This window comes from Arachis duranensis, chromosome 6 (assembly GCF_000817695.3).
Source record: "Arachis duranensis cultivar V14167 chromosome 6, aradu.V14167.gnm2.J7QH, whole genome shotgun sequence".
NCBI classification, from domain to species: domain Eukaryota; kingdom Viridiplantae; phylum Streptophyta; class Magnoliopsida; order Fabales; family Fabaceae; genus Arachis; species Arachis duranensis.
In genome coordinates this window covers 8,143,023-8,165,585 of record NC_029777.3, presented here as the reverse complement: position 1 = coordinate 8,165,585, position 22,563 = coordinate 8,143,023, and the positions used below count along the sequence as shown (strand labels likewise).

The following is a 22,563-nucleotide window of genomic DNA, read 5'->3' as shown; positions in this document are numbered from 1 at the left end:
TATCGAGCTCCATGTCACGTGCCAACCACCACATGGATCACAAGACTCCCTTCTGGTTCCCGCCCTCGTGGGCCCTACACCTAACTTTACCCGCTTCGGGCTTCCTGATGGGCCTCTCGGCCTGGATGGTTTGGGCCGAAGGAGGATTCCACAAGCACCCCGTAGCTGTGGTGCTCTACGTGGCTCAGCTCCTCTTAACGGTTCTGTGGGACCCGCTTGTGTTCGGTGCAGGTGCTTCGAGGGTGGGCATGGTGCTGTGCCTGGGTCTGTTTGGGTGCCTGTATGGGTGCATGCGTGTGTTTAAGCAGGTCAACCATGTTGCTGCTGATTTGATAAAGCCTTGTTTGGCTTGGACCGCTTTTCTCTCCATTGTAAATCTTAAGCTCCTTTCTGCCTAATCATACTTTTAATTAGAGATTAACCAGATCAATTACGTTTTCTTAATTAGGTACCTTCATACAAACCCCCTTGTAAATATTAAATAATATTATATTCCCTGTGCTTTTTTGGTGGTCTGCTTGTTTCCTTTGTAAGTTTTGTGTGTGTGTAAATCTTAAATATGTATATGCTTAAAGTTGTCTTATTATGAGGTAAGAACTACTAATATTGTGTTTTAAATCGTTATTGAATGATTAGATCTGCGTTTGTAAATTTCTCTGTGTGATTTGATTTGAATAAAACAAAATCTATACCCTGAATGAATGAAACCCTTTTACTGGTAAAGACTTGTGGTTCGTTTAATTTGTGTTTGTAGAACCAAATTAATTACACGTGATTTAATTCAACTGGAAATTTGCCATTTGCAATATGCAATATGCACTTAGAGCATTTTCAATACTAATTTTATTTTATTTTATTTTATTTTAAGTTTTATAAGAACATCTGTGGTAAACAATAATTTAAAACTAAGTGCAATTTGTTTTTCCAAGTATTAATTCAATCAAAAATTTATATTATTTTTAATTATTTTATCTATAATATCTATATAATTGTAATAGTAATAAAATTTTATTGATTTTTTTATTAAAGATCAGTTAAACTTTTTTTTCCTATATAAAGAAGTTAATCCTGCAAAATGAATACATTCTCGTTCACTTTCTTTTATGTAAGTAAATTTTGATTTTTTTCGAAGTCATGTAAATGTGAGAGTGTTAGAGTTCAAAAGCTTTTTTTTAAAAGCTATAAAAGCTAATATGTGTTTATTAGTATATTTTAATGGCAAATTATATTATATACAACTAAGGATGTGAAATTTACTTGCACGAATCCAGCATCTTTTATTATTCCTTTCACGATATTATTTTTAGATTACAAAGTGTACTATGCTAATACATACATGTGTGTGTATCCTAATCCTCTTCTCTCAAATCTAAATCTCTCTGCACTCTGACCGCGTCTACCCCAACTCCCGTCGCCGGCGCTACTGACGTTACTCGCGTCTGCCTCAACTCGCGTCGCCGGTGGTGTTGTAGTCTCCTTTCACTCTCGTTGTCGGCTCTGCTGCTCCGTATCCGCGTCACTAGTTTGCTCATGTGCTTCGTTCTCCATTCAACTTGCCACGCATATAATATATAAGGTCCTGGGAATGCTAGAGGCAATCTTCGAACGCCAACATATAGTTATAAAACTTAAACTCAAAGCAATTCTTATTTTTGTTTTTGAATGATTTTTTAATCAAATTAATTTTTAAATAATTTTTTAAAAATCACATTTATTTTTTCATTAATTTCTTGAGACTATCATTATAGTTTGCTTACTTGAAATGTAAAATGACAGTACAGTATAATAAACGATATCATTTTACACTTAAAACGATGTAAGGTTCTTTTTCATTTTCACTTTTATTCTTTGCTTTCCTAATCTATGGTCACGAAGAAGATCGTGATATCATTTGAAAACGAAGAAGATCGCGATATTATCCGCAACCAGTAATCGTAGAGTATTGTTAGTATACGACTATTGTTAGTATGTCCCTTGTGGAGCTTGAAATGTACTAAATGTCTAAATCAACAACACAACAAGCGCTTTCTAACTTTTATTAATCCTGTTTTAATTCTTATGAAAATTCTCTAATTTGATAAACCAAAAATTTTCATCGATGCTTGGTCAAACACAACAATAGATCATGAAATTAATGATGGTAACAACAAGAATTCTGTTTTGTTAATTGAAAATTTGTCCCTCTTTTCTCTTGATTTATTAATAGGGGTGTTTATGGATCGGATCGTATTCGCAGATCCGCGGTAAATATCCGCATTCGATCTGCATTGGTTTGAAAATCAACGAATTACTGGTTGTAGAATATTATTCTCGTCAGACTTAATACTAACTAAAAAAACAATAATTTTTTCGGATCGGATAGGATCCGATCTGTACCTTTTATGGATCGGATCGCGGATATCTGCTCTACATCCGCATGTCCGATCCGTGAATCTGCAGATATGCACAATAATAATTAAAAATAAAGAAATAAATATATATGTTTGATATTATATTTACTTGTTTGTATGTTTTAATTAGTAATTATTATTCATATATTGTATTATTTTATTTTTGTTATTTAAGAAAAGTTTGATTAAAAATATTTTAGGAATAAATAGGTTTAAAAGTGTGAAAGAAATATTTTTATTGAATTTTTTACCTAGAAATATGATTAAAAAGATAATGTTCAATTATGCGAATATATCCGATATCCTGATCCGATCCGCACATTTGTTGATCAGATCGAATCAGATCCAACACTAAAAAACGTGGATATCATATCCGATCCGATCCGCATACACCCCTATTTATCAATAAGAAGTGAATATGCATGAGGAAGTGGGGTTAGGCTTAATGGAAAAGCCAAAATCAGAAGAGAACAAAACAAACAATGACAATAAATGTAGCTAGACCACTCCTTTGGGTAGCTTTAAGCATTCCAACCACCACTCCTGGTGGTCGGTCCACTAGATGAAGTTCTAATGCCAAGTATAGTCACTTCAACCAATGATGGTGCTGCCACCACTTCCAATTCAAATCCGTCGTCTCCGACTAGGACAATGGTGTCATCTCCATTTGGGATATTTTACAAGACACTTTTTTCATCATTCTTCCTGCTTCACATGGAGGAGTTGGAAGCATAGCTACTATGTGAGTGCGACAGCATAAGTGAAGCAGAGAAGCGGTGGCCAACTTCGGAGGTAGCACCGGCGTCATCGGCTGCAGTAGCGGAGTCATCGGCGCCAGAAGCAGAGTCAGCGGAGGCAACAGAAGCATCCACGAAGGCAGCAAAGACGTCAGCAGTGGCAGCGCTAGCAGAGGTGTCGGTAGCAGGAGAAGAGGCATGGGTGGAGGCAACGGAAGTAGCGTCGTCGGCGGCAACAAGACCGACCATAACCGAGGTAGTGGCGGCAGAGCCGTTGCCAGGGAAGATGAAGGATTTGTGCAGTGTTCCACCATGAAGGAGCAAGAAAAGACAATCAGTGATGTTAGGGTTTGTTTTTCCGGGTTTGGGCTTGCCTTGGTTCCATGCTCGACAAAAAAAAAAATATAACTGCCACGTCATTCTCTGTTAGCGCCGTCAGTAAGAAAAATAATGGAAGGATTAACATGATTAGGTTGGTTATCTTTCAAGGTCAAATTTGATTAATTTATTCTTTCGGATACAAAAATGAAAATCGAAATATCTTTAAGAAACTATTTTGACTATTAACTCAATATTTCATTGCAAATATTCTTACTATCATAACTCAAGTAGTTTTTATAACTGAGAAATACTATAAAGCCACTTTTATTATTTTTAGCCAATAGTTTAGTCCTTAATTAATTTATAAATGGTTAAAAACATTTTAATATTTAAAAAATTAATTTTTAATATTTAAAAATATAAATAAAAAATACAGTGTTAGAAAAATAATAAATCTTGATTTTTTTTATATTTTTCTCATATCCATAGCATGCATGAAAAATCATATTTCAGTAAGAATAAAAGTTTATTGAAAAAAAATGTATATTAAGTTTTGTATTTTCAGGATAACTAGAATAATACATAAAAAAGTAGTAATGTATATTTTTTAAAAGAAAGTATAGGGAGCTAATTATACCATTAGCTAATTTAAATAATTTATTAAAAGAATAAGAGTTTGAATTAAAAAAAAATAGAATTTTAAATAATTATGATTAGTGTCACTAAATTAAGATTAGCAAAACGTAATTTTCTATTAGCAATCATCACATAATCGCTTCATCAACGTGAAACTCCCTCTTATCGCGTGAAATTCTCTCATCACGTAATTAGTATCTCATCTTCAATTGTCTGTTGTGTTATTGTTGTGTCTTCTGTCGTTACTTCTATATGCGTCGTGCTGCGCCGACCTGCATCGAATAAAACTATAAAAGAAACATCCCAAGTTTAAAAAAATAACCATCTAAAATTTAACAAAAGAAACATCCTACAATTATTTTCTGAGCATATCCGTTGCAATTGACAACGAGGAGTCTTTTGTCCACCTTTTACGACAAACAAATCACGTGGGAGAGGATTGGGTAAGGGCTGATCGACGGCATAATTGGGCGCAACACAGTGGGTGCCATCCGGAGATCCCTTCGTGGCATTGTGAATGTTGTCTTCGGCAGCTCCTTGCTAAGACGGATGAGTTACGACATCGGTTCAACGACAAGGCTGGGCGACGCAATAACGTGAAGGAGAATCGATTGGTTTTCTTTGTGGGATTATGGGCGTCATTGTCGTTATGAGAAGACCGGGGCCATTGCTACGGCGAGTGGATGATCAGCACCAATTGTGGCGGCAATACGACGATGTGACTGGAGCGGGAGATGAAGACGACAGGGTGAACGTCGTGAGTGGAAGTGGGAGGGGAAGGTGGGGTGTGCGATTTTTTTTACTGTGAGTAATAGTGAAAAATAAAAATAAAGTGAATATTCCTAAATGAATTGAGAAGGGGTTTAAATCAATTCAACTACTTTTAGATTATTTAAATAATTTATGCAGAACTCAAAATTCAGCAGATAATTTGAAAAAATGCCCTGATTAGAACAGCAAAATGAAAACAATTTTAATAAACGAGTTAAAGAAGAAAGAGAACACCACGATATATCCTGGTTCGACCATAAAGTACAATGTAATCTACGTCCAGTCTTCACTACAACAATGGTAGAATTTTTACTATAATCAAAACAGATTACAGTCATTAATTCCAAGAGACTCACACTCTTATAATATCCTAAGTTAACTTAAACTTAATTCAACATTTAGGTGCTAACTCAACCTAATTACGGAAAATCAAGTATACTCAATCAAGCACATTTTTTATCACAACTCTCAAACAAAATAGAATATATGGTTTTTGTGTGAACACTCGCTTTACCTTTTGTTTCTTTCAATAAACTCTTAATTCTAGACACAATAGATGAAGAACACACTCAAAACACAAGGACTAAAATCTGATTTTTCTCAATATGATCTCCACGAAAAAGTTGTTTCCATCCTCGATAAATTCTCTATATATAGGACTTGTTCTTCTTCATAAATGGTATGGAACCAAATCCCCATGACACAAGCTAGGACTAGCCGTTGCATGATTTAGGCTTCATGGCCGTTGGTTCTTGATGAGCAAAACTTTCCTTCCTTGTTTCATCATACACAAACGAAGTGCAGCAGCTTCCTTAATTTGATTATGAATTTTGGGATTTTGAATGTTATATGATGGTCCAAGATCCTTCCAATTACAACTTGATTCTTCCTTAATGAAATCTTTATTAATATGCATTTTTTTCTTCTTTAGTAAAATATGATTGATTCCTACATTATTTTAAAGAGAAATTCTCCACATACAAGTTATACAAGTAATTTATTTCTTTTTATTTTTCTTTTCCATGCCTCCTCTTTTTCTTCTCCTTCTTCTTCTTCGTTTTTGAAGTGTTTCATCTTCATCGTCGTATTTCTCCTCGTTCTTCTTTTGATTTTACAACATTATGTTTTTTTTCTTCTTTGTTTGATTTTTTCCTCTCAAAAATAATTATGAGAATATGAAATAAGAAAATGAAGAAGAAGAAGAAACAGCAGAAGATGAGGAGGAGAAAGAAGAAGAGTTCTAAATTATGCATAAGGTGTACTTTAACGAATTTTGGGTGTATTTCTTAAATCCTTCGGGTGTATTTCTGTAATCCTTTGGGTGTATTTCTATAACCGTTTGGGTGTATTTCTGTACCGTTTGGGTGTATTTCTGTAATCGGTTGGGTGTGTTTCTGAAGTTGCATTATCTTCAAAATGATTTCAAAGCTTGATTTCAGAAACCATGAAAATCGAAAAAAATCGAAGCAAGAATACCAATGATAAACGCCGATAAAACAACAAATGAAAAGGTAAAGAGAGAACGCACGAAGGAGATCAAACAAATTTGATAAGAAACTCGTTTTCATGGAAGAAGAAGAAGAAAAAGAGTAAGAGAAGAAGAAGAATGAGAAAAAGAAGGAAGAGGAGAAGGAGAAGTAAGAACGCGAAGCACGCCATGAAAATCGTATATGAGCCAGCGTGCTTTTTGTTAAGTTTTTTCCAACTTGTATGACTTGTAAACCAAATGACTTGAATGTGTAGCACTCTTCAACATAAAATTACGTTTGGATAATGTTGTGGGTTTTTTTTTTGTTATTAGACTTTTATATTGTGATCTAAATTGTAGTTGACAGAATTGACTGATACTCTAATTGACCTAGCAAAGTTAAAAAATTATGTTATGTGTATATTAAAATCAGTTAATAGTATAAAATATATATTAGAATATAAGATATATATTAAAAATAAATTAAATAATATATATTTTATTAATTTTAATACCTAATTTTAATGTTTAGATAATATTTTTATTTTTAGAATTAGATAAAGATAAATGTCCTCTTTAATCCATGTTATTAAAATAATTGTTTATTTTTTGTATTATTCTTTATATTATAAGAGAGTTTTAATTTTGATCCATCTATTATAAAAAAAATTATTTGTTGACTGCTCTTGTTGATGGCCAATTAACGATAGAAAATAATTTAGTTATTTTTTTAGACGGGATATTTTATAATTAGACGTACATTTTATATGCACATTAAAATTAAATCTATTTCATAAATTAAGATTATCGAGCACAAATATCTTTAAAATAAATTAAAAATACTATAAATGTAGTACAAAATTTGTTTTAACTAAAAGATTAATTTATTTATTTTTTGTTGGCTTTAAATAAATAAATTAGTAGATAAGTAATGTTAATTGCGTATTACCTGAATAATATAAATATAGAATATATAAAAAATTCAAAATGATACTAAACTGTTATTTTAAATTAATTTTAATAATTTTTTAATTTTATAATATTTAAAAATTTAATTTGTGAAGGTTTTTGATGACTTAGAGGAGGGAGTTGAATCTATGGCCTTCTTTTAACTTGTTTAACAAAGTTTTAAACCAGAACTTATAACTTGGCTTCTGTTTGTTCTGTGCGTATTGGATTAAGCAGGAGACAATTTCATTTTATCTCATGAATCGTGAAAAATAGAATCAGAGTAGGAAAGAAAAAGATAACACAATCATGTATCCTGGTTCAATTGTCTAGTGCAATATAACTTACATCCAGTCTCTATCACAACGTTGATAAAATTTTCACTATCTTTTCAAGTATTACATACACCAATCCCAATGACTCAACATAATCCTATCAGAGACACATCAAGCTTCAACATAAACTTAACTTGGCTATGTAACTACCTAGATTCAATATACTAAGTGCTTATCCAACTTAACAAGAGAGACCTCTTAGGTACATGACACAAAACAGAAAGACAATAAAAAAAAATCTGAAATCACTATTGAATTTTCTCTCCAAGTATCTCTCTAATCTTTCCTCTCAGTGGATTTTTCTCAATGCCTCTCTTTCTTGTCTTTTATCATTGAATGAATACAAAGAAAGATACAACATTGAAACAGAAATACAAACAGTAAATCATAAAGGAGATGATGATTTACAGCCTTTACGCTATAAGTTGAATCGGATTCAGCTCTCTCTGATGAAGCTCTCTATCTTGGCGGAATGTTTCTTTGATGTAGAAATACTGTCCAAAACGTTAAACTCTCACAGAAAAGTTCTTAATGAAACTCAGATTCTGGTTCTCTCTCCTTCCTTGCAATCTGAAGTTATTTTCCTATTTGTATTAACTTTGTTTTTTCTAAACGGAGGTTTACTTCATAAAATCAGCTTCTTGACTCTAGGACTAGCTGTAGTCTTTCTTCTTTTTTCTTCTATCAGCCTCAAAAATCAGGAATTTGAAATCAGAGACAAATAACGCAGCTTCCTTAAAAATTGATCCTCAATGGACTTGATAAATCCAAACCCTTAATCTTGTGCTTTGACTCCAAAAAAATATTTTACTCCTTGATTTAAAGTAGAAAAAAGTTACCTCCATTTTTCTTTATATTTTTTGACATGGTAGTGAAGAGGAAAGAATATATCATCAAAAGATTTTCTTGCATGTATATGAAAACAAATAACCTTTTTTTTTTCTGATTATGTTTTGATTAGACATTTGCTTTTCTTTTTTCTGATTTGGTGTCTAACTAATGAGAGGTAGAATAACTTTTTTTTCTCTTAAATATATGGTGATAGAATGAGAAAATGAGTCCCTCTTTCTTTTCTAAATATTATTCGAAGTAACATAACATTTTATGTTAGGATAATATTTTATGTTAGGGTTTGCTTTCCTTTTTCTTTGTTTTTCACGTGGGTGAAAGAGAAGAAAGGAGAAGGAATGAATTCGATAATTTTATTTTAGTTCAGATAAAATTTGAGTTTCATTATTTAGTTAGCCATTAATATAAGTGAATGGATTTAGATTACTAATTGGACTTATAAAAGTAGTATAATATGATTTTAATTTGGGCTAAACTTGATTTTTTTCCTTGTTTTGTTTGTTTTTTATTTTTTATTTTTTATATATTGTGCTAGTTATTCTTTTTATTTGGACTGCAACTATTCACACAATCACACGCACATCACAAATATAATTAGATTTTTAACCCAAACACTAAATATTTATCATAATCAATATTATTAATTTTCCAACCTTAACAATTTGTAAAGTTTATAATAGCTACAATATTATATTTTATTTATTAATATTATAATTACCGTGTAAACACGGGTAAAATGTTTAGTAGATGCTAAAAGTTCACAATTCCCTTTTTATTCAAGAAATACGTCAACATAGGAAGAAATTATATGAATGCAGTAATTGCATGTCTATTTATGGTCGTTTGCGAAATTTTAAAAGTTAGTTTTATAATTTTTAACTTATAAAAAATAATAATATTAATGTATGTTATAATTTATAAAATTAAATTATAATTTTTTTAAAAAATTATTTAAATATTTATACAAAAGTTAAAAAAATAATTTTTTTGTAATTTATTAACGCAAAAAAATTAGATAAACTTTACGACATTAAGGATCCTCTATGAAAAAAACAATTATCGATTGAAAAACCGACAAAATCACTGTCCTAAACATATTTGGTAACAACTTACGTCTTACAAAATACTAAAAATCAACATATATTATTTTATATTCTAATATAGCTCGTTTATATATAAGTCCATCCATGAAGCGCAAGTTGGTTGGGTGGCACCTTTTCCAACCGCCTCTTTTATTCTTTCGGATGTCGGCCCAATGCTCTTTTGCAGTTTTAATTTGTACGAGCTCATCATTCACAGCCCAACTTGGATGAGTCAACAACCACATATGTAAATAGAAAATTAACCTTATACCAAAAAGAAAAAGAAAAAGAAAATAAACTTTTCCATCTAATTATCGACAGAATAAATGTTCTTTTCAATCTTGTTTGAAAGATAAGGTGTTTTTATATAATTTGAAAATTTTTAACTGATCTCTAATAAAACGATAATTCAAATTATTAGTTTAAACGATCTTTATAAATAGATAAACGGTTAATGTGTTGGAGATTGCTTAATTCAATAACAAGAATAATTTTGTAATAAGAGTCATTTAAACTAATTATTTTGATGGTTAGAAATCCGTTATAAATTTTCGAAGAGTGAAAAATCACTTTGTCTTCGAACAAATAGTTAAAAATCGATAAAAATATTTATTCAATTCTTTATACTTAGATATAAAGTCAATTTGGATTGGCTTTTAAAAAAAATACTTATTTTTATATTTTTTTAAAAATATATTTTTAATAAATAAAAGTTATTTCATATTTAAATAGATTTTTTAAAAGGAATTTTTGTATTAGTTTAAATTTATTTTTTTGAGAAAAAAATATTTTTTTAAAAATAAACTATTTTTATTCAATTTAAAATCTATTTCAATATGTCTTAAAAAAAACTTTCATTAAAAAAATAAATAAATTATTTGTTTTTTTTTAAACTAACAATACCTTGTTTTTAAAAAAGGTAGAAGCAAAAACGTTTTTAATACTTAAAAAATTTTTAAAAAAATCTATCTGAATATAAAATAATTTTTGTTTGTTAAAATTTTTTTTAAAAGGATAAAAAAATAAGTACTTTCTTTAAAAATTAATCCAAACTGAACCTTTAAATATTCAAAATGTCTTTTTCTTTTACTTTTTAAAAAAATAATATAGTTAGTTTTAAAAAAAACAAAATTTATTTTTTTAATAAAAATAGTTTTTTTTTAAAGACGTATTCAAATAGATTTTAAATTGAATAAAATTATTTTATTAAAAAAATATTTTTTTACTATAAAAAAAACAATCCAAAGCACATAATACTAAAATATTAATATCATTTATATATAAAAAAATAGATCTTAAAAGTTAAAATAATTATTCATGAAAATTTGTATCATCAGTAGAAAGTATTTACTATTCACTTCTCTTTTTAACAGATTTACCAATTGAATCAATTTGTTTGAATAGACCAAATGAGTTTATAATACTTTTTTAAGTTATATCAAGCAAATTCTTGTTTATTCTAAATAGCTTTTTAGTAATATAATTTTTTAAATACCTTTGATATCATTCATTAAAGAATATTCTTTAACAAATATATGAATCCAATATGCATCTATATCATTTGTTAAAATTAGATGTTGTTTTATCTTTACTTTGTAGAAACATACAAGAAGAGAAATTAGTGGTAGGTTATTAATATTTTTGGCATAATATAATACATGTGGTTGAGTTAAGACTTAGGAGTTAGGAGGATATAGACGTGGAGGATTGGCATCTGAAGGGAAGGAAGGAAATAAATCAAAACAAATCAGTATCAACATATTTGGGAAGTGGACAGCTATGTAATGAAATCCATTTATATATCTTGGCATAAATTTGATTAATACTAAGCATACATTAGAATATTAGATTAGATCATAGTATTACTAGTTGACTTGACCAACATACCCCTAATACTTCAGGGTGGCCGCACCACTCACTATCACACACACCCACAGCTGTGCGTGTTTACACTTTTTCATATCCACTTGTACATGGGAACAATTTTTCCACATAAACGAAATTCATCACTTGGGATTAGAATATCAGAATTTTGTCCCATATTTTTGCAGTATGCAATTCTTTTTTCAAATTAAAATTTTAAACAAGTGATTCAACATATTCTTATAGGACATGACTTAAGATATAGTACTAAAATAGTTTATCATACAAGAAATAGAGTTTAATTTTGATGTATTAAAAATATAAAATATTTGATACAGTTGTATAATTATATTTTTTTGAATAATTATTTTTTTGATTAATATCAAAAGCAGTTATTTTTGTGAGAAACTCTTGAGGACAGGAAATTTTTTATTTTTTAGTATTTTTGGTTATCATTTAGTTAATACAAACACTAAATTATCATTTTATTAATTCATGTGTACAAATTCTAAAAAAAGATGGGTGCAAATTATATTAATTCATGTGTACAAACGGTATTTAATTCATATGCGCAAAATTTTAGTAAATATAAGTATAAATTATATATTTCTTGTATGCAAAATGTCTGTAAATATAGATATAAATTATTGCTGGTTAAATATTAGCAAAAAATGATAATATTTCTTAGCCATATAGCATTACGTAATTAAACACACATATAAAATATAGCGCATTAAAAATAAATTATAAGAAATATTAGTTAATCAATATTTTTCTTGTATATTTATTTACATTTAAATTAAGGATAGTTAATTTTTTATTTTTCACTAAAAATATTAACTGTTTATTTGCTAATGATGTGCTTACTATCCTTCCAGGTTTTCACACAACGCTCCAACAAACTCACTAACACAACCTACTACTTCTTGTTCTTGGATCTTTCTTTTATTTTATTTATTTATTTATTTATTTATTTATTTATTTCTCTTCTGCTCATTGCTTCACATTCACAAACAACCCTTTCCTACTTGACCTCTCAATTATTTTAATTAACCAGTGCGAGCAAATAAATAAAGAAAAATAATAAAACTAATATTTTTAATGTAACAAATAAGAATTATTTAACGTTAATTTAAATATAAGACAAAAGAAAGTATTAATTAGTTAATGTTTTCTTTTTTCTGTAGTCTTGTATTATTAGTCAATAGCAATAGGAATAAAATATTAAAGTATAGTAGTGAGAATTATCCATTATAATAATATTTAATATATCATCATTATTATTGGAATTTGTAATAATTTAACTTCTTTACGTGATTTATTATTATGATGATGATTTTCAATTTTTCTACGTATAAAATCAAGAACACAAAGCTTGATAAGGGGATCTGCTACAATTATTCAGAGACAGAGTCACAAACCTCTTTCGTTCTTTCTCTCTCCGATTCTCTTTTCATTCGGCGAACTCTGTTCGGATCAGAGAAACCAACAGAAGGGAATCTCCGACAGCCGCCGTCACCGTCACCGTCACCGTCGTAATCATGGTCGAAACCAGACGCAGCTCTTCCGTTTCGTCTTCTTCCTCCAAGCGCTCTCTTCCTTCGCCTTCTTCTCCCAACGCTAAACGATCAAAGGTACCGTCTTTACTGAATTTCCCGCGACCCCGCAATTCGATTTCAACGTAAACTCCTTCATCTCTCAAATGGGTATCTGAATTTCGGTGAAATTCACGACCTTGTTATGAAACTTCTAGGTGACCCAGGACGCCGCATCAGTTGTTCTTCCCTCTGAGGAGATTCTCGATGCTGCCAACGAATCTGGGAATGGATCTGGTGACTCGGACCTACGTTCCTCTGATCTGCAAGATACGAGTTCGTTGAAGGAGGTTGTGAACGTTTGCGATGCAGACAAGTCTCCTTCTCCGCCCGTTGAAGAGGTGGTCATCGCCTTGCCGGAGTCTTTGGACGCCAAAGAAGCCGACAAGACCGAGGTGGCTGGCGCCGCCGCCGCTGCCGTAGACGAGCTTCCTCGTTCAAAGAAACGCTCCGCTAATTCTGCCATGGCAGGACCGAAGGTCACTTGGGGGATGCTTATCTCTCAGTGCTCAGAGGTTTATGCTTTGTTTCACTCGCTGCATGTTCTTGATTCTTTAGTTCATTCTTTTTGCATGTTCTTAATCCGGTAGTTTTTTTAGTTTCAGCATCTATATGCTCTTGATTGTATTGTTTTGTCTCACTATTTGCATGTTCTTAGTTTGATCTTTGGCATCTTGGGACTTGCGTAGAGTAGTGTGTTTGTGTCATCATTGGTGGGTGTGCTAATAGAGTGATTGAGGTCCTTAAGAGGATGGGAGGTGAAAGAAAGCTAAAGGTCAAAATGCTGCTTATGCCAGTATGAGAATTCTTGTGTGTTAGCTGAAGGAAGAGTCAACACTCAGTTGTACTCAGTTGTCTGCAATGAAGCAATTTTTGTGTTAGGACTAACATCCTTTGACCAGAATGGATGTTGTACTCAGTCATCTGCCTACAGTGCTCATGTTAGTACAAAAGTATTGTGGTTTGCAGATGTTGCCTTGTTAGAAAAGTGACATTTGTCTTCTTTTTAGTCTGATGACAGCTGCGGGATGAATGATCATGAAGCTAACTGCATTGTTTGGCAAGTTCAGCCCAATTCCTCCCTTAGGGCACTTCGATATCATGGGGTGTGGATGCCCCCCCTATTCTACATGTGCATTCATTCATGTCATATGTACTTGCCATTGTTATTATTTCCAATTTCCAGAATGTCAAAAGTTAAGGGGTTTGATCTCTCTCTCTCATACACATACACACACAAAGACACATACTTGGGGGTATCTTCTGTTTGTTACTGGCTTGAAATGAACGCAACTGGGATGTGGACTTTGGTTCTGTCTTCTTATTAGAGCTCTGCTATTCCTTGTTGTAATGTTGTAGGTTTGGAATTAATCTTCTTTTGTTACTCATGGTTCTTCAGAATCCTCATCTCACCTTGTGTGAACCTCTGTTCACTGTGGGTCAAGGCCGTCAGTGCCATTTGTGGCTTAAAGATCCAGCTGTTAGTAATGTTTTGTGCAAGTTGAGCCACATTGAGGTATAATTTCCTGTCATTTGTACAGCTTTGTTGTGGAAAAGAATCCATCTCCAAGTGAAAATGTATATTTTAGATATTTGGTGATATGTATTAGAAAGAATGAATATTTTTTATGGATATATTTGACAGGTTTGAAAATTTCTGAACTGAAGAAGTTATATTGTTGTTGTTGTTGTTGTTACTGACCTCTAATGTGATTTTATCTCTGCATAGCATGGTGGTTCATCTTTTGCGTTACTAGAAATCACAGGGAGTAAAGGTACTGTTCAAGTTAATGGCAAGATGTATCGAAAGAATGCCCGAGTGGTTTTGAGCGGAGGTGATGAGGTGGTCTTCAACATTTATGGCAAGCATGCTTATGTGATATATGTATCCTTTCCCATGTTTCAAGCATCATTGTGCCATACTTGGAAAAAATTATCCCTTTAACCTTTTAGTTCTTGTTATCTCCTTCCTTTTGTGCTTGTTTTTGTGTTGACTACACAAGGAAACCTGTTCGATATAGACTGTTTTATGTGGATATTTGTTGGGCACCTTAGTGTTGAATTTAGATATGTCAGCAGCTCACCAATATTAATGCTACTACTGGTGTGCCTTCTCTGAGTATTTTAGAAGCCCAAAGTGATCTAATAAGAGGAATGCAGATTGAAGCTAGATCTAGTGACCCTTCAACTGTTGATGGAGCATCGATGTTGGCCTCTTTGTCTAATGTTCACAAAGATATATCAATCATCACACCTTCTGGTAAAACTTGCAATAATGTCCAACAAACTGCTGGAGTTTCATCATTATCTCCTGGCAATGAGGATGGCATTCCAGATAATACAGTGAAGGATGGTACTAGCATTAATGAACCAGCAGGAGTTTTTTCCGCTGAGAAAACTGTTCCTGCATCCTCTACAACTGTTGAGAAAAATTCTAATGTTGATAGCATGGCAAGTTCTACTCTGAATGCAGATGTTGGGAAGACAAGTGCGGGTAGTGATCAATTACGACCATTACTGCGGATGTTTGCTGCCCCTTGTCCTGAATTAGATAATATTTACAAGATATCTGAAGAGAAGAGTGAGTTAAGAGAACTACTTCTTAAGTATCTTGATTCCCCGACAGTATTGGCATCTTCTAAGCAGCAAGCACTTAAGGACAGTTTGAAACAAGGAATTCTTAGTCATGAAGATATTGATGTGTCTTTTGAAACTTTCCCATATTATCTAAGGTGCAAACAATTTCTATTTTGCAATTAATTAGTCTCTAATTTGATTGGACCTTAACTAGAAGGTACCTCTATTTTGTTTATAATTAGATTACATATAAGCTGTTGATACATTAATATTCTTTCTGGATTGAAGTTCTATTTGTGACTGATTATGAGGTTTTCTATTGTCTCAGTGATACGACAAAGAATGTTTTGATTGCTTCTACTTATATGCATCTGAAAAGCAAAGGCTTTGGAAAATATGCTTCAAACCTCTCTTCAGTGTCCCCACGGATATTATTATCTGGTCCCGCAGGTAGTCTGTCATACTTATTTATACTTATGTTTTCCCTTTTAAGTAATGGAGAGTGATTTAGTTCTATATGATTCTTGTGCAGGCTCCGAAATATACCAGGAAACTTTGTCCAAGGCACTTGCTAAGCATTTTTCTGCCAGCCTACTAATTGTGGATTCTCTTTTGCTATCTGGTGTATGTTTTGACTCTATAGATGTTCTCTAGGATAATTTTATGACTCTTCCATGCTTCATTATCTTTCCTGAATTTTTCTTGGTTCTCCTCAGATGGTTTCTTACTAAATTGCATTAAAGTGCATTAATAATAATTGTTTCCAATAACAATTTGTTTCCCAGGGCACATCATTAACAGAAGTGCACAATGCTAAAGAAAGTGCAAAGCCTGAAAGAACACCTGCAGTTGCTAAGAGAAGTACTCAGGTTTCCACATCACAGCACAAGAAATCAGTCTCTAAACTAGTCTCTAGTGTTGATGGGCAAATTATTGGTGGATCCACATTCTGTTCTCCAGGGTGGGTGAAACTAGAGACTAATGTCGGGTCATCAAAAGCCACTATTCTTAAAAATGGTATGCTGTTATTTCCACGCAACCGAGTACTGTCTGCAGCATGACATCTTATCATTTCATTCACTTTCATATGAAGAATTTTAGAACATTTAATGTATTCGTTCTTATATATATTGCAGGTGATCGAGTAAAATTTATTGGTCACATTCATTCACCCTCATCGCCACAAACTAGGTAATTTGTGTAATGGAAAAATTATTATAATATTTTCCCTCTTTTTCTTTGTGTGGGAGGGAAATACTCATGAACTAGAAGCTCCTCTTTGGCAGCATTTTAATAGTTTTTTTTTTCAAATTCACTGTCAATTTTTTTCTTTTTCCAATTCAGAGATTTAGATTTTACCTTTCTCTAATTCCGTGTGTATTTTGCTTGTAGCATAGTGGATGTAGTGTACTTTGTGAAAGAATTGTGTTTATGGCTTCTTTCTTGTGCTCTGGCCATGGATATGTTTCATGCTTTCATTGTAGTTTCCATTTATGCTTTGCAGAGAGACTAGTCAGCTTTGCTACAATATTCATTTTTGTTTCCATATCTTATGCAGTTTTCTGTTTACATTGCTAATGAAACTTCTATTTGTGTCAATTCCCTATATTCTAAAAGAAATTTTGCTATGCAATAATGTATATGTACGCCTTGAGGGAGAAGGGGGTAAAAAAAAACGAAAAAACTTGTGTAATATGTTCTAGTTAAGTACTATGCTATTAGTTCTTTTGAGAGAGATTTTTTTTTTTTCCGTCTTTGGCAAGTATTGTCATTTTTATGCTATATTTGTGTTTAAAATTCATTGATGATTTATATTGCAGCTAATCAGTTACTGCGGGATGGTTCTGGAGGAGATGACTTTGACAAGATCGCAGTTAATGATATTTTTGAGGTGGCCTTACTGCTAAATTTTCCAATAATTGTCTTGGCTCTTACCTGAGATTGTAAGACGTTAGCATCCTTCACTGATTTTTTCAATTGCGTGTATAGGTTGTCTCCAATCAGAGTAAAAGTGCTGCACTAGTTGTTTTCATTAAAGATATTGAGAAGGCGATCATTGGTAATTCAGACATTTTGAAGAGTAAACTTGAAAGCTTACCACAAAATGTTGTTGTAATTGGCTCACATACTCAGCTCGATAGTCGAAAGGACAAGGTGCTGTTTGATTATTGTATTGTGTTAGTAAACTTATGAGTTTTGAGAATATATTTCTTCTGACTTTGATGGCTCAATCTTTATGTTTCCAGACCACACATGCTGGCATTCTGTTAACAAAGCTTGGGGGCAATCCAGCAGCATTACTTGATCTTTCTTTCCCGGTAAAATAATATTAGCCTTTCGTCGATGTATCTTGATTCACGTAGTCATGATATGGAAATGATAAAATACTCGCACTACTTTATATGCACTATTACTAGGTGTCATTGGTGTGACAAATTAAACCATTTTCAAATCTCTGTGACAAATGTTTTACTGAACAATTAATTGCTTTGTTTGGTTAATGGTTGGTTTTCTTGAGCTTTGGCATGATTAAAAAATGCAACATTTGGTTGGGTGAGTGGCTAAAATGTAGCCTAATCCACTAATTAGTCTTAATTTTGGCTACTAACTACTTAAAGGTACTGATAAGTGATGACCTTACAAGAAATACCTTAGTGAAATGTTACAAAGTGTGCAATGCTATTTTATGGTAAACATGGTTTCTTTCGTGTGGTTTATTTCTATATTTGCTTTCATGTTGGGAAGTTTTGTTAGGAGGATTTCTTGTCTTCCTTTCTCTTTGTAAACATGATTTTATGTGTAGCCATAGGCCACAGCGGTGCTGGTCCTACATTGTTGCAGCACAAAGGATTACTTACTAATGTACTACAATATTACCACGTGTCCTTGTTTAGGATAAGTTCACTAGATTGCTTGATAGGAGCAAAGAAAGTCCCAAAGCAGTAAAGCAACTTACTCGCCTTTTTCCGAATAGGGTGCCAATACAACTTCCTGAGGTATCACTTGTTAGATGAATTTAATTGTGCAATTTATATTGTTACTATTTACATTTCACGTATTCAATTTTATTTCCGAACTTGTACAGGATGAGCTTTTGCTTTCTGATTGGAAGCAGCAGTTGGAACGAGATATTGAGACTATGAAGGCTCAATCCAATACTGTCAGCATTCGAACAGTGAGTCTTGTGATGATATGTTATGATAATTTTTGCATCATCTACATCTGTTTTGTTTTTTTTTTTTCCATCTGCATGTAGGATCAACATTTTTCTCTCATTAGTCATCTTAAAAGTTTATTAGTCATCTTGGTCATTAATAGCTTGTACTTGTGGGTTTTGTAAATTTCTAATTCTTAATATGGCATAGAATTGCTGTTAAATAAATGAACTTTCTCTGCAAAAAATAAAATGATCTACTTGACGATGGTTTCTCAGACACCATGATAGTTTTATTGTCTAGCAATGGTATTTCTATTTAACAAACATGTAAGATTCTTACGTGATTTCAGGTTCTCAACCGAATTGGACTGGAATGTCCTGAACTTGAGACACTCTGCATCAAAGATCAAGCTCTAACAGCAGAAAGTTAGTGTTTGTGAAGTTTGAATGAACTAATTATCCCACTATACATGGAAATATTGATATTTATGCGAGCTACCAATGATATCTTTTCCTTCTTTATACTAGGTGTGGAAAAAATCATTGGCTGGGCTATAAGTCACCATTTTATGCATTCGGCTGAGGGTTCTGTCAAAGACTGTAAGCTTGTGATATCTGCAGAAAGGTTGTTCTAATAATTTTTATATATCTCCCTCCTATTGACCCTAAGAAAATTAAGCAGTAAAACGAATAGAATTATGTGAACTTAAGTTCACCTGTAAACACTATTTTACATTTTATATGAACTTCAATTCATCTTGTAACACTTATTTTACATTTATTGGTTCAGCCTTAAGTATGGGCTGAACATTCTACAGGGCATTGAAGGTGAAAATAAGAATTCAAAGAAATCGCTTAAGGTAATCTAATCGCTGATTTTCATCTCTTTTGTTGTCCCTGATACTGTTTGAATCAAATCTTCAGCACCCATGGCCAACTGTAATTGAATTTTGCATCGTAGCCTCGTAAACATGTTGCCTTGTAAACATATTTTTTAGATGGAACTTCAATTACTTGTTTCGATGGTGGTTCTTTACTGAAATATATGGGGACTATTCTTCAATTCTTAATATTTATTGTTGTTTTTCTTTTTTCCCCTCCCCATTTTGCTAGGATGTGGTTACTGAGAATGAATTTGAGAAAAAACTGCTTGCTGATGTGATTCCTCCAAGTGATATTGGGGTCACTTTTGATGATATTGGGGCTTTAGAAAACGTGAAGGACACCTTGAAGGAGTTGGTCATGCTTCCTCTACAGAGACCTGAACTCTTTAGCAAAGGACAGTTGGCTAAGGTGGGGACTTTCTTTTCTGTCAATATTACACTTTTGTATGTTGTCCATTTTCAAGCAGATTTTGACCTGTATTATAGCATCTCATTGCAATTACTTTGGTGTAGCCCTGCAAGGGAATACTGCTCTTTGGCCCCCCTGGTACTGGAAAGACAATGCTTGCGAAGGCTGTAGCAACCGAGGCTGGAGCCAACTTTATTAACATTTCAATGTCTAGCATTACTTCAAAGGTTTTAATGTTTTGAAATGGGAATTCTTTTTGTTGTATTTTTCTATTTTGTGCTGTGGTGACATGGAATTTTTTTTCCAGTGGTTTGGGGAAGGAGAAAAATATGTCAAAGCTGTCTTTTCTCTAGCCAGCAAGATTGCCCCAAGTGTTATTTTTGTCGATGAGGTTAGCATCGCATTTATGTGTATTCCTTTTCTGTTATCTTTCTCTGTATTTTTTCCTGGTTTAATCTTTTTTTATGTGTGTCAGGTCGACAGTATGTTAGGAAGACGTGAAACTCCTGGCGAACATGAGACTATGCGTAAAATGAAGAATGAGTTCATGATGAATTGGGATGGTCTGCGAACAAAAGATAAAGAGCGTGTACTTGTTCTCGCTGCTACAAATAGGCCCTTTGATCTTGATGAGGCTGTTATTAGGAGGCTTCCAAGAAGGTAAACGTACTATTTTAATATCCTATTGTAAATGCTAACTTCAGCCATTGGCTCAAAATTTCAATGGCCATGATTCATAGGGAACCTTGGATCATCAAGGACCAAAGTATATTTTGTCCAATTGAAGAAAAGCTCTTGTTATTCTATATATAAGATTTTACAGGTTGTGTACTAATTGCTGGTCTTTCATCTTCAAACATGCAGATTTATGGTTAATTTGCCAGATGCTCCAAACAGGGAAAAAATTCTGAGAGTCATCTTAGCAAAAGAAGATTTGGCACCGGATGTTCATTTGGAAGAAATAGCAAATATGACTGATGGATATTCGGGGAGTGACCTAAAGGTCTTCTCTTCTGCACTCATTCTCATTTGCTAGATAAGGTAGTACCTGGTTCTGCTTGAAAGATTCTCATTTTCATTGTGATTTCTGTTTTGGTTTCAGAATCTCTGTGTAACAGCAGCTTATTGCCCAATAAGAGAGATCTTGGAAAAGGAAAAGGAAGTAAGTCCATACATACTACATTAACATTGTTTGAATTCTGTCTAATTCTTTTGAAATGAACAATAATCCTAGTTTGAATGCACCATATCAAATTCATTAACATTGTTTCAGGAGAGAAGTGTAGCATTGGCCGAGAACAGACCTTTACCTGGATTATGTAGCAGTGCTGATGTCCGTTCCTTAAAGATGGATGATTTGAGATATGCACAAGAGCAGGTATGTTAAGACCTTTCACATATGAAGCAGCATTCCTTGTGAGGAACTCAGATCCAGTTACATATTTTTGCGGCCGACGTTTCGTCTTAATCTATGTGGTCATTGTTGCAGGTGTGTGCGAGCTTCTCGTCAGATTCGTTGAATATGAACGAGCTACTTCAATGGAACGACCTTTATGGAGAAGGTGGATCAAGGAGAACGAGATCTTTGAGCTATTTCATGTAAAGGCAGAGAAAGAAAGAAAATCTGCTTCTTCTCCTTAAGTGTATAGCATTTCTTGGTTAGACATTATTACTCTTCTATCACCCAAGTGGTGCCAACAAGATCAGCCACCACTGGGCACCTTTGTATCATAGGCTCATAGGTTTTCCCTTTTATTTTACTCTCACCAAATTTTTCATAAAATGGTAGTAGATTTGTTAAATATTGTCCGGCAATTAAGAAAAAGAAGCATAATTTTTTAGGGTCCTTATATCTGATGATCAAATTGCTTTATTATCATATAATATTCTCTGAGTGGTCAGTTCATTCGTCCGCTTAAACAAGTGTCGGGGGTTCGAATTCTGCCTTGTGCATGCAGTAATTCATTGGCCAGCAGCAGACCTTTAAATGAGGCTCTGATACGTGATAGATTAGTTCTTGGCTTGTTGGACTGGGAGATACCGTGGACAACCAAAAAAATAAAAAATAAAAAAATATTCTCTTCTCCCTTGTATATAATCCCAGGAGCCAAGAGTCAAACCATCGCGATTCAATAACCATGTACATGCTGTCACTGGGCCCAAAAAAACATTTTTTTTCTATTTTCCATTAAAATCCAAAAATCATATTAAGGCTCCATCATCCTTTTCAATTGAGTTTAACCCTAAAACTCACCAAAATAATCTATACTATATTTTTTGTTGGTGTCTGAGTAACAAAAAAGGAGGATAAGGAAAAGGAGATTTTTTTTTGGCTGCACAAGTGTATCTAACTCATTCTAGGGATAAAGCCATTGCATTTGAGATATTACCACCCCAAGCAACTTGTTTTGCCATAAGATCTGCAGCGACATTTGCAGTGTGCTAAATAAGTGTTACATTTGCATTCCAATTTATCTGAACATCGTTAATCTTTCTGTGCAAGTCTCTTATCTTTTCTAGAAAAAGGTTTCAAGCTGTTTG

At 32.8% G+C, this 22,563-nt stretch overlaps 2 protein-coding genes across 2 annotated transcripts in view; both read left to right on the top strand.

Annotated features, from left to right (window-relative positions):
- LOC107492491 (translocator protein homolog) overlaps positions 1-618 on the top strand; it is a gene marked incomplete in the record, with an annotated part of 988 nt that extends 370 nt beyond the window's left edge. Inside the window, 1 exon segment of the mRNA XM_016113521.3 lies at positions 1-618. Coding sequence (XP_015969007.1) covers positions 1-398 — 398 coding nt within the window.
- A 12,153-nt stretch (positions 619-12,771) lies between these two features.
- LOC107492402 (uncharacterized) lies at positions 12,772-21,872 on the top strand. The gene is made up of 27 exons (XM_021125692.2): positions 12,772-13,034; positions 13,154-13,510; positions 14,395-14,511; positions 14,725-14,880; positions 15,063-15,727; positions 15,901-16,022; positions 16,105-16,196; positions 16,358-16,589; positions 16,709-16,763; positions 16,965-17,084; positions 17,131-17,237; positions 17,393-17,463; positions 17,562-17,726; positions 17,819-17,890; positions 18,467-18,568; positions 18,658-18,747; positions 19,080-19,155; positions 19,258-19,354; positions 19,520-19,589; positions 19,843-20,022; positions 20,127-20,249; positions 20,330-20,413; positions 20,498-20,682; positions 20,887-21,025; positions 21,125-21,184; positions 21,296-21,400; positions 21,512-21,872. The coding sequence occupies exons 1-27, from the start codon at positions 12,942-12,944 to the stop codon at positions 21,623-21,625; spliced, it is 3,849 nt and encodes a 1,282-aa protein (XP_020981351.1). The 5' UTR covers positions 12,772-12,941; the 3' UTR covers positions 21,626-21,872.
- Positions 21,873-22,563: the final 691 nt, after the last annotated feature.

Coding starts and splice junctions, on each gene's coding strand:
- LOC107492402 (XM_021125692.2), top strand. CDS start 12,942: ATGGTCGAAACCAGACGCAGCTCTTCCGTTTCGTCTTCTTCCTCCAAG. Junction 16,023..16,104: donor ATTATTATCTGGTCCCGCAG/GTAGTCTGTCAT, acceptor ATTCTTGTGCAG/GCTCCGAAATATACCAGGAA. Junction 17,727..17,818: donor TCGATAGTCGAAAGGACAAG/GTGCTGTTTGAT, acceptor TTATGTTTCCAG/ACCACACATGCTGGCATTCT.